The sequence below is a fragment of the Scyliorhinus torazame genome, chromosome 2 (genome assembly GCF_047496885.1).
Source record: "Scyliorhinus torazame isolate Kashiwa2021f chromosome 2, sScyTor2.1, whole genome shotgun sequence".
NCBI classification, from domain to species: Eukaryota; Metazoa; Chordata; class Chondrichthyes; order Carcharhiniformes; family Scyliorhinidae; genus Scyliorhinus; species Scyliorhinus torazame.
In genome coordinates this window covers 357089169-357107734 of record NC_092708.1, presented here as the reverse complement: position 1 = coordinate 357107734, position 18566 = coordinate 357089169, and the positions used below count along the sequence as shown (strand labels likewise).

The window sequence follows — 18566 nt, the reverse complement described above, 5'->3', positions numbered from 1 at the left end:
CTGGGACGGGCCGAGCGGCCGCCCCAACATGACCGCCGGCGCCGTCCACACCTGGTCACTGCTGACGGGAACACTGGGGGGGGGGCGGCCTGTGGGGGGGGGGGGGGGGGGCGGTTCCTGCACCGGGGGGGGACCTCCCATGGGGTCTGGCCCGCGGTCGGTGCCCACCGAACGGCGGGCCGGCCTCTCAAAACGAGAGGCAGCAGTGCTAACCACTGCACCACCGTGCTGCTCCTTGGAACTGCCAAGATGACAGACGGCAAGATAGGCCAGTTTTGATTGAGCAATTCCTACATTGTCTTGTTGCAAGCCTTTGAAAACACCTTATAAGCTACTCACTTCAGCAGTGATTCTCCAAATACATTTCTCAACACAGTATAGAGCGACATTAACTTACACCACAAGAAAGGGCCGTTTGTTTATGCTGCAAATGAGCCTCTTCCCACTCAATTTACTTCCTCTTGTCCTGTGACCATATCCTTCTATCACGTTCACCCTCGCATACCAATCTAACCTCCCTTAACCCAACTGCCTTACCTGCACTGATCGCCTCTCCCATTCCACATGGTGGTGACCCGCCTGATGGAATGTGGGGGAAAGATGCTCATCACAAAATGAGCTCCCTCACCATGTTTGGCAAAAACATAAGGCAGCTTTCAGCATATTGGAGTCACCGAGAGTTTACTCTAGCAGATGAATGTGACACCTGGATAGACTGCACCACTGTCACTTTGCTTCAACTCAGCTGCCCTTGTTCATAGGAATTTGGAGAAGTTGGCAATTCAGCCCTTCGAGCCTGCTCCACCATTCAATCAGGTGTCGGATCTCTTCTTGGGCTCAAATCCACCTCCCCACCTGTTGCCCATATCCCTTTAACTGGTTTTTCTATCAGAAATGCATCTATCTCCATCTTGAAAACATTTAATGACTCCGATTCCACCGGACTATGGGGCAGCGAGTTCCACAAATTCACCACCGTCTGCGAGAAGTAGTTCCTTGTCTTCTCAGTTCTAAATCTATATCCTTTAGCGTATATCTGTGACCTCTCATTCTAGATTGCCCCAGAAGGAGGAACATTTGGTCTACGTTTACTTTACCAATCCCATTTAATATTTTATGCACGTTAATCGGATCCCCTGTCATCCTTCTGAGATCCAGTGAGTATCAGCTCAAACTGTTTAATTTCGCCTCATAGGTCAACCCTTTCATCCCTGGAATCAATCTGGTGAAACCCCTCTAAACTGCCTCCCAACGCCACCAGATCCTTCCTCAGATAAGGAGACCAAAACTGGACACAATACTCTCGATGTGATCACACCAACACCCTATACAATTGCAACAACATGGCCAGTCCTCTACCCCAAAGAACCTACTCAACCTCGCCCCCGTCAAGTGCGCTCTGTGGACCACCTTAAATTGTATCAGGCTGAGCCTGGCACACGAGGAGGAGGAATTAACCCTACCTAGGGCATCAGCCCACAGACCTTCCTCGATCTCCTCCCCCAGCTCCTCCTCCCATTTACCCTTCAACTCTTCGACCAGCGCTTCCCCCTCTTCTTTCAACTCCTGGTGTATTTCCGACACCTTGCTCTCCCCGACCCATACACCCGGGATCACCCTGTCTTGAACTTCTTGTGCCGGGAGCAACGGGAATTCCCTCACCTGTCGCCTCACAAACACCCTCACCTGCATATATCTAAAGGCATTTCCCGGGGGTAACTCAAACTTCTCCTCCAGTGCCCCTAGGCTCGCAAACGTCCCGTCGATGAACAGGTCCCCCATTCTTCCAATCCCCGCCTGATGCCAGCTCTGGAACCCCCTGTCCATCTTCCCCAGGACAAACTGGTGGTTACCCCTGATCGGGGACCACAGCAATGCTCCCATTGCACCCCGGTGCCGTCTCCACTGGCCCCAGATCCTTAGCGTTGCCGCCACCACCGGGCCAGTGGTATACTTTGTCGGCGAGAGCGGCAGCGGTGCCGTCAACAACGCCCCCAGGCTCGTTCCTTAACAGGACGCCATCTCCATCCTCTTCCATGCCGCCCCCTCTCCCTCCATAACCCACTTGCGGATCATCGCCACATTTGCTGCCCAGTAGTAGCTCCCCAGGTTTGGCAGCACCAACCCTCCTCGGTCCCTACTGCGTTCCAGGAACCCTCTCCTTACTCTCGGGGTCTTATTCGCCCACACAAACCCCATAATACTCCTGCCTACTCTCTTAAAAAAGGCCTTAGTGATCATGATGGGAAGGCACTGAAACACAAACAGAAACCTCGGAAGGACCACCATTTTGACCGACTGCACTCTACCCGCCAGCGAGAGCGGTAACATGTCCCATCTTTTGAAATCCTCCTCCATTTGCTCCACCAACCTCATCAGATTCAGTTTATGTAGGGTCCCCCAACTCCTGGCTATCTGGATCCCCAGATACCGAAAGCTCCCCTCCGCCCTCCTCAGCGGTAGGTCCCCTATCCCTCTTTCTTGGTCCCCCGCCTGTAATACAAAGAGCTCACTCTTCCCTACATTGAGCTTATAGCCTGAAAACTCCCCAAACTCCCTTAGAGTCTGCATGACCTCCACCATCCCCTCCATTGGATCCGCCACGTACAGCAACAGGTCATCCGCATATAGCGACACCCGATGCTCTTCTCCCCCTCGGACCACCCCCCTCCATTTATTAGACTCCCTCAATGACATGGTCAATGGTTCGATCGCCAATGCGAACAACAGGGGGGACAGGGGGCACCCCTGCCTCGTCCCTCGGTACAGTCGAAAGTACTCCGACCTCCGCCGGTTCGTCACTACACTCGCCATCGGGGCTCTGTAAAAAGGAGCTTAACCCAATTGATAAACCCTACCCCGAACCCAAACCTACGCAACACCTCCCAGAGGTACTCCCACTCTACTCGGCCAAAGGCCTTTTCCGCGTACATAGCTGCCACTATCTCCGCCTCTCCCTCCTCCGATGGCATCATTATCACGTTTAAGAGCCGCCGCACATTGGTGTTTAGTTGCCTGCCCTTTACAAATCCCGTCTGGTCCTCGTGGATTACCCCCGGGACACAGTCCTCGATCCTCGTGGCCAGCACTTTTGCCAGCAACTTTGCATCCACATTGAGGAGCGAGATCGGCCTGTACGATCCACATTGCAGTGGGTCCTTGTCCCGCTTTAGGATCAAAGAAATTGCCGCTTCCGACATTGTCGGGGGCAGGGTCCCCTCCTCTCTTGCCTCATTAAAGGCCCTCACCAGTAGCGGAGCCAACAGGTCTGCGTACTTCCTGTAGAACTCCACCGGGAATCCGTCCGGTCCCGGGGCCTTCCCCGCCTGCATGCTCCCCAAACCCTTGCTCAGCTCCTCCAACCCAATTGGTGCCCCCAAACCAGCCACCTCTTGCTCCTCCACCCTCGGGAATCTCAGCTGATCTAGGAATCGTCTCATCCCCTCTTCCCCCGCTGGGGGCTGGGATCTGTACAGCTCTTCATAAAAGGCTTTGAATACCTCGTTTATTTTCGTTGCAGTCCGAACCGTGGCTCCCCTTCCATCTTTGACTCCCCCTATTTCCCTCGCTGCCATCCTCTTACGGAGCTGGTGTGCCAGCATCCGACTAGCCTTTTCCCCATCCTCGTAGGTCGCCCCCTGCGCTTTCCTCCACTGTGCCTCCGCCTTCCCTGTGGTCAACAGGTCGAACTCCGTCTGGAGCCGTCGTCTTTCCCCAAGTAATCTTTCCTCCGGGGCCTCTGCGTATCTCCTGTCCACTCTCAAAATCTCCCCCACTAACCTCTCCCTTTCCATACCCTCGGTCTTCTCCATATGAGCCCTAATGGAAATTAGCTCTCCCCTGATCACCGCCTTCAACGCCTCCCATACCACCCCCACCCGCACCGCCCCGTTGTCGTTGGCCTCCAACTACCTTTTGATACACCCCCTCACCTTCCCACACACCACCTCGTCCGCCAGCAGTCCCACATCCAGCCGCCACAACGGGCTTTGGTCCCTCTCCTCTCCCAGCTCCAGTTCCACCCAGTGGGGGGCATGGAGTCATCTCCTTCTTAATGATTGATTCCGGCAACTTCCGCACCACAGAGGTCAAGCTAACCGGTCTACAGTTTCCTATTTTTTGCCTCTCTCCCTTTTTGAATAAGGGCGTCACATGAATGTGTTTTCAATCCACTGGGACCCTTCCAGAATCCAAGGAACTCTGAAATATCATGACCATTATCTCTGCTGCCACCTCCCTTAATACTCTAGGGTGTAGGCCATCAGGTACCGGAGGCTTATCTGCCCTTAATCCCATCAGTTTATTCAATACCATCTCCCTAGTGATGTTTATTGCAACATGTTCTTCTGCATTAACTGTAGTTTTGGGAAACTTTTTATTATCTTCTACAGTGAAGACAGAGGTAAAATATTGGTTCAGTGCCTCCGCCATCTGTGTTCCCATTATTACCTCACCAGTATCATCCTTTAAAAGGCCAACATTTATTTAACCATTTTCTTCCTCTTTGTATACTTATAGAAGCTTTTGGTATATGTATATATGTTTTCTGCTCGTTTCCTCGCATTGTTCATCTTAGTTCTTTTGATTTTATTTTTAGTAGCTTTTTGCTGAACCTTAAAAGTTTTTCCAATCCTTCAGCTTACAGCTAGCTTTTGCAGTATGGTATGCCCTAGTTTTTGCATTTATGCCTTCCTTGACTTCTTGGAACATTTTTCTCCCTTTTACAAATACTTTAATTGAGTGTTGTTTAATATCTCCCTGAACATCCATCATTGTTCCTCAACTATCCTACCCTCAATTATCTCTGCCCAGTCTACTTGGGCCAACTCTTTCCTCAGGCCTGTATAATTACCTGTGCCCAATGCTAAAACTCTAGCTCGGCACTCTGTCTTCTCGTTCAATCTGAATTTGAAATTCTAGCATGCTGTGATCATTCCTTCCAAGAAGATCCTTAATGACAAGACTATTTATCAAACCTTCTTTGTTACATAATACTTACTCTAAAATAGCCTGCTCCCTAGTTGGCTCCATAACATATTGCTCCAAGAAACAATCCCTCTTACACTCTTTATCAAATCTCCCTCGAGGCTACCCTTGACAATTTGATTCATCCAGTCATTATGCATATTAAAAAAACACCCATCATTACCATCGTGCCCTTCTTACAAGCCCTCATGATTTTTTGGTTGATACTATGTCCCTCTTTGGAAATATTGCTCGGGGGTCTGTAAATTACTCTTATCAAGGTTTTTTTTCCCTTGTTTTTTATTTCCACCCACATCAGTTCAACATCTTGGCCCTTAGTGCCAATATAATTTCTTAATACAGCCTTGGTGTAATCTTTAACCAATAAAGCAACTCTACCTCCTGTTCCATCCTGTCTATCCTTTCGGAATACTGGACCCTTGGACATTCAATTCCCAGTCCCGGTCCTCCTGCAACCATGTTTCAGTAATCCCCACCAAATCATACCCATTTGTCCTGTCAGCTCATTGACCTAATTCTGAACAGTGTGTGCATTTAGGTACAAGGTTTTTAAATATGTCCTACTGATTTGTCTTTCCCTAGCAGGATTTTCTTGTGCATTACACTTTTCACACATTTTGACCTTCTTTATTAATCTCTGATAACATTCCACCTCCTTCCCAGCTTTCACTCCCCCAGTCACCTTACATTTTGATTTTTTACATTTCCTTTCACCTCTGTAGTTGTTAGACTTGCCCTGCCTGTTCATTCTATTAATCTCTACCTTCTCCTCACATGCTGCCCTGCTGCTTTGATTCCTATTAACCTGTGGTAGTACCAGGTATTGCGGTACCCGAGAGGCTGATGACCATTGGTTAGGCCCAGGAGTCTACCATTGGCTGTATTACATAGCTCCGCCCTGAAGGCGGGGTATAAGAGATGGTGCCGTCCAGCAGCCTTCACTTTCTGTATCAAAGCTGCTGGGGGAAAAGGTTCTCGTAGATTAAAGCCTTTAGTTATGAAATCACTTCGTCTTGAGTGTAATTGATTGCGCATCAATTTAATCTACTGCAACTTAAGTTGGAAGGATGGATCTCCGAATCAAACCGGAGTGCCTCCAGCTCAGCCCCCACGCAGAGAACTCTGCTGCTATTTTTAAATACGGGCTGGCGTGCTTTAAGGGCTACCTCGACACAGTCGTAGGCACCCCCACGGAAGGACAGAAGATGCATCTCCTGCACTCCCAGGTCAGCCCTGGGATCTACCGCCTTATCGAGGAGACGGCGAACTATGCTGCCGCTATCGAACTGCTAGAAGGACATTACATCCGCCCTGTAAACCAGGTCTACGCTCGTCACCTGCTTGCGACTAGACGGCAGAGCCCCGGGGAATCGTTGGAAGATTTCTACCGGGCGCTACTGGTGCTGGGCCAAAACTGTGGCTGCCCGCAAGTTTCGGGGAGCGAGCACACAGATTTTTTAATCAGGAATGCTTTTGTTGCAGGTATGAGCTCCCCCGATATCCGCGGAAGACTCCTCGAAAGGGACACTCTGGGACTTAGAGGCACGGGCCCTGGCAGGGTCCATGGAAGTTGCCTACAAAAACGTGCTGCCCTTTGCACCCGATCGCGCGGCGGCCCCCTGGGCTGCGTGGCACCCCACAGCGGCAGCCCCTCAGACCTTCCCCCTGACCCCGCGCGGCGAGACGGCCCGCTAACGCCGCCGGGCCCCGCTGTTTCTTCTGTGGCCAGGCGAACCATCCCCGCCTGCGCTGCCCGTCCCGCACCGCCACCTGCAAAGGGTGCGGCAAGAAGGGCCACTTTGTGGGGGTCTGCCAAGCCCGTGTCATGGCCACGGTCTCCAGCGACTATGGACCGCCGCGGCAAACCCCCTTCAGGCCCCGACCGGCCAACGTTCACCGCCACCCCCATATCCTAGCGCCACGTGCGACCCCCGGGCGTGGCCATCTTGCCCCCCGGACACCACGCTGGACGGGTGGGCGCCGCCATTTTGTCCCTCGCCGCCGCCATCTTATGCATCCCCGGACACCATGTGCGACGCATGGGTGACACCATCTTGGATGGGGCCCCAGGCCCCCAGCACGGCCGACTACACGCTGCCCGACCAGAACTCGCAATTGCTTCATCTGGCCTCGGTGACACTGGACCAAAGTCGACCCCGGACACTCGCAACGGCCACAACGACGGTCCTCATCAACGGCCATGAGACGTCTTGCCTGATTGACTCTGGGAGCACGGAAAGCTTTGTTCACCCCGACAAGGTAAGGCGCTGTTCACTTGTAACCCACCCTGTAAACCAAAGGATCTCCCTGGCCTCCGGGTAACACTCGGTGGAGATAAAGGGGTTCTGCCTAGCGAACCTCACTGTCCAAGGCAGGAAATTCAACAATTCCCGCCTGTCCGTCCTGCCGCACCTCTGCGCGGCTACCCTCCTGGGGCTGGACTTCCAATGCCATTTGCAAAGCCTGACTTTTAAATGCGGTAGCCCTATACCTCCCCTTACTGTCTGCAGCCTCGCGACCCTCAAGGTCGACCCGCCTTCCCTGTTTGCGAACCTCACCCCGGATTGCAAACCCGTCGCCACCAGGAGCAGACGGTACAGTGCCCAGGATAGGACCTTCATCAGGTCAGAGGTCCAAAGGCTGCTGGGGGAAGGGGTCATCGAAGCGAGCAACAGTCCCTGGAGAGCTCAAGTAGTGGTGGTAAAGACCGGGAGAAACATAGGATGGTCATAGACTACAGCCAGACCATCAACAGGTTTACGCAGCTGGATGCGTACCCTCTCCCCCGTATAGCCGACCTAGTAAACAGGATCGCACAATACAAGGTTTTCTCCACGGTGGACCTCAAGTCCGCCTACCACCAGCTACCCCTCCGCACTAGTGACCGCAAGTACACTGCCTTCGAAGCAGATGGGCGGCTCTATCAATTTTTAAGAGTTCCCTTTGGTGTCACTAATGGGGTCTCGGTCTTCCAGCGAGAGATGGACCGAATGGTTGACCGGTACGGCTTACGCGCAACGTTCCCGTATCTGGATAACGTCACCATCTGCGGCCATGACCAGCAGGACCACGACACCAACCTCCGCAAATTCCTGCAGACCGTGAAAATCCTTAATCTGACATACAATAAGGATAAATGCGTCTTTAGCACCGACCGTCTAGCCATTCTAGGCTACATAGTGCGAAGTGGAGTATTAGGCCCCGACCCTGAACGCATGCGCCCCCTTATGGAGTTCCCCCTCCCTCACTGCCCCAAGGCCCTGAAGCGGTGCCTCGGGTTCTTCAGCTATTCTGCATAGTGGGTCCCCAATTACGCAGACAAAGCCCGAGCCCTGATCCAGTCCTCAACCTTCCCCCTGTCGACGGAGGCCCGCCAGGCCTTCAGCCGCATCAAAGCAGACATTGCAAAGGCCACGATGCACGCCATCGACGAGTCCCTCCCCTTCCAGGTCGAGAGCGATGCATCCGACGTAACTCTGGCCGCCACCCTCAACCAAGTGGGCAGGCCCATGGCTTACTTCTCCCGTACCCTCCATGCTTCCGAAATTCGCCATTTCTCGGTCGAAAAAGAGACACAAGCCATAGTTGAAGCTGTGAGACATTGGAGGCATTACCTGGCCAGCAGGAAATTCACTCTCCTCACGGACCAACGGTCAGTTGCCTTCATGTTCGATAATGCACAGCGGGGCAAGATTAAAAACGACAAAATCTTGCGGTGGAGGATAGAACTCTCCACCTTCAACTACGAGATCTTGTACCATCCGGGGAAGCTAAACGAGCCTCCTGATGCCCTGTCCCGCGGCACCTGTGCCACTGCACAAGTGGACCTCCTCCGATCCCTCCACGAGGACCTTTGCCACCCGGGGGTCACTCGTTTTTTCCATTTTGTCAAGACCCGCAACCTGCCCTACTCCATCGAGGAGGTCAGGACAGTCACCAGGGACTGCCAAATCTGCGCGGAGTGCAAACCGCACTTCTACCGGCCAGAGAGGGCGCACCTGATAAAGGCATCCCATCCCTTTGAACGCCTCAGCATGGACTTCAAAGGCCCCCTCTCCTCCATGGACCGCAACACGTATTTACTGAACGTAATTGATGAGTACTCCCGGTTCCCATTCGCCATCCCCTGCCCAGACATGATCACAACCACCGTCATCAAGGCCCTCCAGGGTATCTTTACACTGTTCGGTTTCCCCGCGTACATACACAGTGATAGGGGGTCCTCCTTTATGAGCGACGAACTGCGTCAATTCCTGCTCAGCAAGGGCATCGCCTCGAGCAGGACGGCCAGTTACAACCCCCGGGGAAACGGGCAGGTGGAGAGGGAGAACGGAACGGTCTGGCAGACCGTTCTACTGGCCCTACGGTCCAGGAATCTCCCGGTCTCCCGCTGGCAAGAGGTCCTCCCGATGGCCCTCTATGCCATCCGGTCGCTGCTCTGTTCAACTACAAATCAGACACCTAATGAATGACTCCTTGTTTTCCCCAGGAAGTCCTCCTCCGGTACCTCGCTCCCAACCTGGCAAGCGACACCAGGACCCATCCTGCTTCGGAAGCACGTGTGGGCGCACAAGTCGGACCCGTTGGTTGAGAGGGTCCACCTGCTGCACACTAACCCCCAGTACGCCTACGTGGCGTTCCCTGATGGCCGGCAAGACACAGTCTCCCTTCAGGACCTGCCGCCCGCCGGAACCCCACGCGCACCCGAACCATTGCCCCCACCTCCCCCACAACACCTCACTGGAGGGTCAGTACTCCCGCCGCTCCTGCCTAGGCCCGACCACCCACCGACGCCCCCTACAGGCGCCCCCCCTCACTGTCAACCTTTTGCCCCTACAGCGCCGCCTAGGGGTGACAAAGCTACCAGGGAGGACGACACCATGCTCCCGGAGTCGCAACCACCGGGACCCTCATCAGAATCACCGCCGAAGCCCAGACGCTCCAGTAGGACGACCAGGCCACCCGATCGACTGATTGCTGCACTATGAACACTTTGTAAATATCCTCGACATCACGGTACCTCCATATCTGGTCATACCATGCTAAAGGCGACTATTAACGCTGGCCACCATCCCCGCCGGGCTCTTTTTCAACAGGGGGTGAATGTGGTAGTACCAGGTATTGTGGTACCCGAGAGGCTGATGACCATTGGTTAGACCCAGGAGTCTACCATTGGCTGTATTACATAGCTCCGCCCTGAAGGCGGGGTACAAGAGATGGTGCCGTCCCAGCAGCCTTCACTTTCTGTATCGAAGCTGCTGGGGAAAAGGTTCTAGTAGATTAAAGCCTTCAGTTATGAAATCACTTTGTCTTGAGTGTAATTGATTGTGCATCATAACCATTATACTTCTTGTAGCTTTACCTTTCCCTCGACCCCCATCCCATTTGCTGGTTTAAATTCCTTGTGACCACCCTATTTATCCTTTCCGCTAGAACACTTGTCCCAGATCAGTTCAGGTGCAGGCCATCCCAATGGTAAAGGTACCTCCCGTCCCAATATTGATGCCAGTGCCCAATGAAATGGAACCCCTCTTCCCAGCACCACTCCTTTAGCCATGTGTTTACTTCCCTAATTTTCTCATCCCATGCCAATTCGCACGTGGCTCGGGTAGTAATCCAGAGATTATAACCCTTGTGGACCTGTTTGTTAATTTTGTCCCTAGTTCCTGATAATCTCCCAACAGGTTCTCTTTCCTAGTCTTGCCTGTGCTGTTTGTCCCAATATGGACTACAACAACTGGATCCTCCCCCTTCCCCTCCATTATCCTTTCAAGCCAATTAGAGATGTCCCTCACCCTGGCACCAAGTAGGCATCACCTCGTCCTGCTTGCGAAGGATGCTATCAATCCCCCTAATTATAGAATCCCCTACAACTACCACTTGTCTCTTTGCTCCCCCCCGCTCGAATGGCCTCCTGTACCATGGTGCAGTGGTTGGATAGCTCATCCTCCTGACAGTTCATTATTAAGGTGGGATGCTGGTGAAGACTTCAAATCCTTCAGTGATTAATCAGACAGGTTGCTGTGTACCTCACCCATCTGATATGCTGTGATTGGGTGAAAGCAAAGTTCGGTTTACTTTAAAATTTGTTTTGCACTCCTTGGCAACTTCATGTTAAGCGAGTACAGCGAACAAAACCCCCTCCAACAGTTTAAACTAGCACATACAGGGGAGTTTAATTAGACAGTCCATAGAATTCAGGTCAGGTCAGGTCCCCCCCCACCCACAATCCACACATCTAAACTCTCACCATTTCAAACTCAGGATATAAACACTGATTAGACTAATGCAGAGACGATGACAGCACAGGGTGTTGGTCGATAGCTACCCCCCAATGCCTCTGCAAAGCAATAATGGAAACCCTGCCATTTCTTTTTGGCCTGAGGTCACTGCACACAACTCATTCGGCGTTATCGCCCATAGCTTCAGGACAAAGCACTAGGCGCTGCGGTCCTCGATAATCAGCCCAACATTACATCAAATGATCGGTTCAGAGCCGTTCCTAAACCCCCTCCCTCCCCAAACCAAACCATCTCTTACCAACAGTTGCATTGTCTCTACTGCAAGTTCCCGATACTCAAATGGACAATGACAGCCTCGTAATATCCTCGAGGCTTTCTCTAATAGTCTCGCTGCAATTTTCAAAGTGTTTCCTATAATCCAACACCTATCCGGTTCGCCTTTACGGCTGCACTTGCTGTAACCGTGTGCTATTGCCTCTTTCCGAGCCCCCCGGCTAACAGCTTTGTGTTTGACATTGCTAGCTGGGTGCCGTGCACACTGCCCACTTACTATCAGTCGCCATAATCTGGCCGCCTCAGCCAGAGTGGAGTCCGGCCGCTCGCCTCCCTTTGCAAATTCCTCAGTCAGACCCCAGGCTAACAACACACGTAGCGATCTCTGCAATATCCCCAACTCCTCCTCCCGCTCCACTCAGCACCAATCCCTTCCCTCCATTCGCCCTTCTCGCTCTCTCTCCCTCTCTCTTTATTGATCTTCTCGTGCGATGAACAGGAGCCACCAGGAAGGGTTTGAGTGGTCGTTTAACCCTTTACTGCGTTTCCCAGCACAGAGCAAACAGGCCGGTCACAAAACGAAAGTGACCGTGTCCATCCAAGCATTGGCTGTAAAGGGTTTTGGGACGTCCCAGGGGTATAGGCAAGGCATTGAATGCAAGCCTTCCTTTTGTTCTGAGCCCCGTTAACATTATTTGATGGCATCGTTGAGCCATTTGCAGCAATTTAAATGTATTGCATTCTCAAACAGGTTATTCACAGCAGAGATCCCCAGCTTGGAGACATGCTCTGACACCTGCATGTTGCTTTGAGGGACCGCCTGTCGAGGAGCCCACCTTCCACGCTGCCTGACATGCTGAATGTTTCCAGCGCTTTCTGTTTTAATTCCTTGCATCAGCTCAAACTCTTCGTTTATTTTAAAGTCTGATCCAGCGGTCGGAAACTGCACCTGCACCATTCCACTTGGCAGTCCCTGCACGGTGGTTTGAAGCCCCAATTATTCATTCCATCTCCCTTCCAATAAAAATGCAGATTTCGTAAACGTGGGATGCCCTTGTCTTATTTTTCAAAAATGATTTTTTTTTTTAAAAAGACGACCCTCTAACCAGGACGACTTTGCATTTTGCTGTGAGCTCAGGTATATTTGAGACTGGAAGCTGCCTCGCGCCTAAACTGGTGTTAAACAGAAGGAAAATAAACAGTAAGAAGGTGAAATAAGAATATTGATCTGAACTGCTCTTGTATACTTTAAAATGGAGCACCAGTAAACGGGAAAATAAGAATACTGTTCCCCTTTAGCTCCCCTTTCATATACACGGAGCAACTCATAAATGCATCAGAATCTCTTAAATGCCTCAGTGTGCTCCTGGTGAGCCTACATGGATTGGGGGGGGGGGGGCTTGTTCAGCTGAGTTGGCTGGATGGCTGGATTGTGATGCAGAGCGAGGCCAGCAGCGCGGGTTCAATTCCCCGTACCGGCTGAGGTTATTCATGAAAGTCCCGCCTTCTCAACTTTGTCCCTCGCCTGAGGTGTGGTGATCCTCAGGTTAAATCACCACCAGCTCTCCTCCTCAAAAGGGGAAAGCAGTCTACGGTCATCAGGGACTATGGTGACATGACGTATATGGGGTGGGATTCTCCAATCCCGCGGCAGAATGTCCACGCCGGCGTAAACGCCGTCGCATTTTATGATGGCGTGAACGGGCCGCTCTCGGTACTAATTCTGGCCCCTACAGGGGGCCAGCACGGCGCTGGACCAGTTCTCGCCGCTCCAGCTGCCGATCCCGGCGCGAACTGTGCGCCACGGGATCCGCGCATGCGCAGTTGCGCCGGTGCCAACGAGGACATGCGCAGTGGCGCCGCGCCAACACATGCATGCACAGTGGCCTCCTTCAACGCGCCGACCCTGAAGCAACATGGCACAGGGCTACAGGGGCCGGCGCATAGGAAAGGAGGCCCCCAGCCATAGAGGCCGGCCCGCCAATCGGTAGGCCCCGATCGCAGGCCAGGCCACATCGCAGGCCCCCCCCCCCCCCCAGGGTCGGACCCCCCTCCCCCCACACAGGCCGCCACCTGACCCTTCCACGCCAAGGTCCCGCCAGCCCAGAGCGGGTTAGAACAGCGCCAATGGGACTCCGCTCTTTTCTTACGGCTACTCAGCCCATCCGGGACGGAGAATCGGCAGGCCAGCTGCATAGAGCGGCCCGCGACCGGCGTTGCGCCAACCACGCCGGCGCCAATGGTGCCGATTCGGCCCATTTGCGAGGATTCTCCGGCCCGGCCCAGGGCTGGGAGAATCCCGCCCATGGATTTTTATGGATGATTTAGATATTTAAATAAGAAAAGATGGGAGGGAGCAGTGGAGGAGAACATCAGCAGGGACTTGTTGGACTACATGGTCCATTCTCCTCTATATCCTGTGTAATTGTCATGTTTAACTAGTATTCATGTGGCAGGGCGGTAAGCAAGTAGTAGACTGGTGAATGGATGTAGCTTATATCGACTTCCAGAAGACATTTAATTAGATTCCATGTGAGAGACGGTTAGTTAAAATGAAAGCTCATTGAAGGGAAGTTCGGTGATCAGACAAAGTCAACATGGTTTTATGAAAGGCAAATCCGGTTTGATAAAGTTATTAGAGTTTTTGAGGATGTACCTGGAAGGGTAAATAAAAAGGAACCAGTAGATCAAATAATAATAATAACCTTTTTTAGTGTCACAAAAAGGCTCACATTAACACTGCAATGAAGTTACTGTCAAAATCCCCTCGTCACCATACTCCGGCACCTGTTCAGATACACTGAGGGAGAATTCAAAATGTCCAATTCACCTAACAAGCACGTCTTTCGGGACTTGTTGGAGGGAACTAGAGTGCCCGGAGGAAACCAACGCAGATACAGGGAGAACATGCAGACTCCGCACAAACAGTGACCCAAGCCGGGAATCTAACCCGGGTCCCTGGTGCTGTGAAGCAACTATGCTAACCCGATGTTGCATGCTTTGATCTCCAAAAGGCACTCAATAAGGTGCCATTAAATGGCAGATATGAGCCCATGGATTTGCAGGTAATAGATGAGCATGGATAAAGGAAGCAAAGAGCTGGGATAAACAGGGCATATTAAAGTTGGAATGCTATGACTAGTGGAGTACTGAAAGGATCTGTGCTGGAACCCCAGCCATTCACAATCCATATAAATGATTTAGACAATGACACAGAGAGTAAGTTTTATACATTTGCTGAATAAAAAAACTAGTTGGGAATGTAAACCATGAGGAAAACATTGTGGGTGAAGTGAGTGGGTAACAAGTGCGAAGTTACTAATTTTGTTCGTAAGAATAGTAAATAGATTTTTTTTTAAAGCATGGAACATGTCTTTGTTGATGTTCAGAGAGATTTATGTGTACAAGGGCTACAAAAGGTTAGCGTGCAGGTAGAGCAAGCAATTGGGAAGGCAAATGGCATGTTGGCCTTTATTGCAAGGTGATTAGAGTACACAAATAAGGAAGTCTTGCTACAGTTGTACATGGCCTTGGTGAGACCCACACCTGACAAACTATGCACAGTTTTGGTCTTCATAGCAAGGTTCACTAGATTGGTTGTCGGGTTGAGAGGGTTGTCTAATGATGAGTAACTGAGTAAATTGGGCCTGTGTTCACTGGAATTTAGAAGCATGAGAGGTGATCTCATTGAAACATACAATATTCATACAAAACACACAACCAATGGATCAGATCTGAACTCTACAGTCCTGCCATGTCCAGTCATGAATGGTGGTGGACAATTAAACAACAAATCAGAGAAGGGGGCTCCACAAATATCTCCATCCTCAATGATGGGGGAGCCCAGCACATCAGTGCAAAAAATAAGGCTGAAACATTCGCAACAATCTTCAGCCAGAAATGCCGAGTGGATGATTAATCTCAGCCTCCTCCCGAGTTCCCCAGCATCACAGATGCTAATGTTCAGCCAATTCAATTCACTCCACATGACATCAGCACCCACTTGAAGACACTGGATACTGCAAAAGCTATGGGCCCGGACAACATTCCAGCAATAGTACTGAAGACTTGGCTCCACAACTTGCCTCGCCCATAGTCAAGCTGTTCCAGTACAGCTACAGCCCTGGCATCTACCCAGCAATGTGGAAAATTGCTCAGAAATTAACTGTCCATAAAACGCAGGACAAATCCAACCCAGTCAATTATCGCCCCATCAGTCTACTCTCCATCATCAGAAAAGTGAGTGCAGTAAAATACTAAATTAATTAAAACACGTGAAAATGTTCATTTGTACATACAGATTTATTTCGTGTTAAGATTTTTTATGTGCCATCAAGCGGCACTTATTCAGCAATAACCTGCTCACTGTCGCTCAGTTTTGATTCCACCAGGTCCAATTGGCTCCTAGTTGCATTACAACCTTGATTCAAACATGGACAAAGAGCTGAACTCGAAAGGTGAGATGAGAGTGACCGCCCAGGATATCAAAGCAGCATTTGACCAAGTATGTCATCAAGAAGCCTTAGCTAAACTGGAGTCAATGGGACTCAGGGGGGAACCTTTCTGCTGGTTGGAATCATACCTGGTACAAAGGAAGATGGTTGTGGTGGTTGGAGATAAATCATCCCAGGACATCACTGCAGGATAAAAGCAAATTACTGCGGATGCTGGAATCTGAAACCAAAGAGAAAATGCTGGAAAATCTCAGCAGGTCTGACAGCATCTGTTGGGAGAGAAAAGAGCTAACGTTTGAAATGAAAATGAAAATCACTTATTGTCACAAGTAGGCTTCAAATGAAGTTACTGTGAAAAGCCCCTAGTCACCACATTCCGGCGCCTCTTCGGGGAGGCTGGTACAGGAATTGAACCCGCGCTGCTGGCCTGCCTTGGTCTGCTTTACAAGCCAGCTGTTTGGCACACTGTGCTAAGTAGAGTCCAGATGACCCTTTGTCAAAGCATCACTGCAGGAGTTCCTCAGGGGAGTGTCCTCACCCAACCATCTTCAGCTGCTTCATCAATGTCCCTCCTTCCATCGTAAGGTCAGTGGTCGGGATGTTTGCTGGTGTCTGCACAATGTTCAGCACCATTCTTGATTCCTTAGATACTGAAGCAGTCTGTGTCCATATGCAGCAAGACCTGGGAAACATTCAAGCTTCGGCTGATAAGTGAAAAATAACATTTGCACCACACAAGTGCTAGGCAATGGCCATCTCCAAAAAGAGAGATTGCAATATATCCCCTTGACATTCAATGTCATTACCATTGCTGAATCCCCCACTATCAACATCCTGGGAGTTACCATTGAGCAGGAACTGAACTGGACCAGCCATATAAATACTGAGTATACACAGGTCAGGGGCTGGGAAATCTGCAATGAGTAACTTACCTGCTGACTCCCAAAAGCCTGTCCACTATCTGCAAGGCACAAGTCAGGAATGTGATTGAATAATTGCCACTTGCCTGGATGAGTACATCTCCATAAACACTCAAAAATCTTAATGCCATCCTGCTTGATTGGTACCCTATCCACCACCTGAACAGTCACTTTCTCCACCACCGCCGCAGCATGTACCACCTACAAGATGCACTGCAGCAACTCACCAAGATAAAAGCAAAATACTGCAGATGCAGTGTTGCTAACTTTTGGTTGGCTCTTAATTCGTTGCCCGTTGGGTCTTTACTGAATTTGCTCTGTTTCTATAACCTTTGTTCTAGAATCGCCAGGTATTTTTATGATACCGCCACGATTGTTCCCAGGGATCGCTCATTAGTATGCAGATGGCTGTGAGTTTCAGTGCTATCTGGGCTTTTGCAAGTTCTAATACACAGGATTTCTGTACTTGCTAGTTTTTGCCTGTGTTGGCTGAATTTCCCTGTAGTCTTTGCGGACCTCCATTTTAAGTCGGGAAGTGGCCAACCCAGGTGGCTACACTCCCTTCTTGTGACCCCTAACGCGATGCGTGAAGGATCACATAACTGCGTTGTCTTTACTTCCTGACCCAGCGAGCACTCTTCCATGGCCTCTACACTGACCATAATTATGTATGAAAATTTTTAACTGACAATTCTAAGTGGCACTATGTCACAACAGGGGCATGCATTACAACATTAAAAAACGGTACCTCTAACTATCTCTCATAAACTACACTCACTCAAACTTTCAATCATACTAACTTCCTTACAATACAAAAATAATAGCAGCATTCACATTTTTCCTCTGGCTTGGCAGTCAAGCAAGGTCCTGTGAGTCAGTCAAGGGGTCCTGGTGATAACCGAAAATAGGGGACCTTATCCTGTATACCGGGGGTGCGAGAGCGGTAGGCTTTCCTTCGTCATTTCCTCATGCGGATAGTCTGCACGATGCTGCAGAGTATCGCCAATACTAGAAGGGATTCAATTACGTATGATAGTGAATACCAGGTTATGAACGTATCAGACCATGATGGTGTGTCAATGACTATCTCGGGGTTAACTATTTCAGGGTGTAGTGTATGGTAGGGGTGGGAATCATTCACGGCCTGTGTGGTAGGGGTCAGGGGGTTTGCATTTGCACGGAACCGGATACAAATTACAATAACGACGAAAAACACGTATGACGTCTTCATTGTTGTCTTTCCTTTTCGTCTCTTCCTTTCCGTTTCTTCTATCTTTCTGGAGCTTCTGGAATTCTGTGGATCAAGCATAGTTTCTGTTACTATCTTGGTTAATATCTCGTGCGTTAGCATGTCTGTCTTGTAGTGCCAATTTCCCTTTATAATTTGTCACCATGTTTGACTCCCTCATTTTTTTTTTTAACCGCAAATTTGGACTAGACACACTTAAAAAAAATACTGAAACAGTGCGATTTACCATCCAAATGTTTGAGGATGTAAATAGCATAGGGATGGCAACCTAAGGGTTGCCCGAAAACAAAACAAAACTTTTTGAACTGAGAGTGCCGAAATGAGGTGCGTATGGGCCGCGACGGATTTGGATGAAATCCCGGGTAGGACGGTGATCAATGCCGTATGTGCTCTACCCAAGTGTAGTTGACCAGAGGGGGGGTCCTCAGGCAGGGCGGTGACC

The 18566-nt window shown here is 50.6% G+C and overlaps 1 protein-coding gene across 2 annotated transcripts in view; it reads right to left on the bottom strand.

Moving 5' to 3' along the window:
- Nucleotides 1-11891, bottom strand: part of LOC140403830 (synaptotagmin-16-like) — a 278502-nt gene extending 266611 nt beyond the window's left edge. For both annotated transcript variants that reach the window (XM_072492050.1, XM_072492058.1), the window contains exon 1: nucleotides 11779-11891. In XM_072492050.1, the coding sequence (XP_072348151.1) occupies nucleotides 11779-11791 (13 nt within the window). In that variant the 5' untranslated portion in view covers nucleotides 11792-11891. The remainder of the gene's footprint in view (nucleotides 1-11778) is intronic.
- Nucleotides 11892-18566: the final 6675 nt, after the last annotated feature.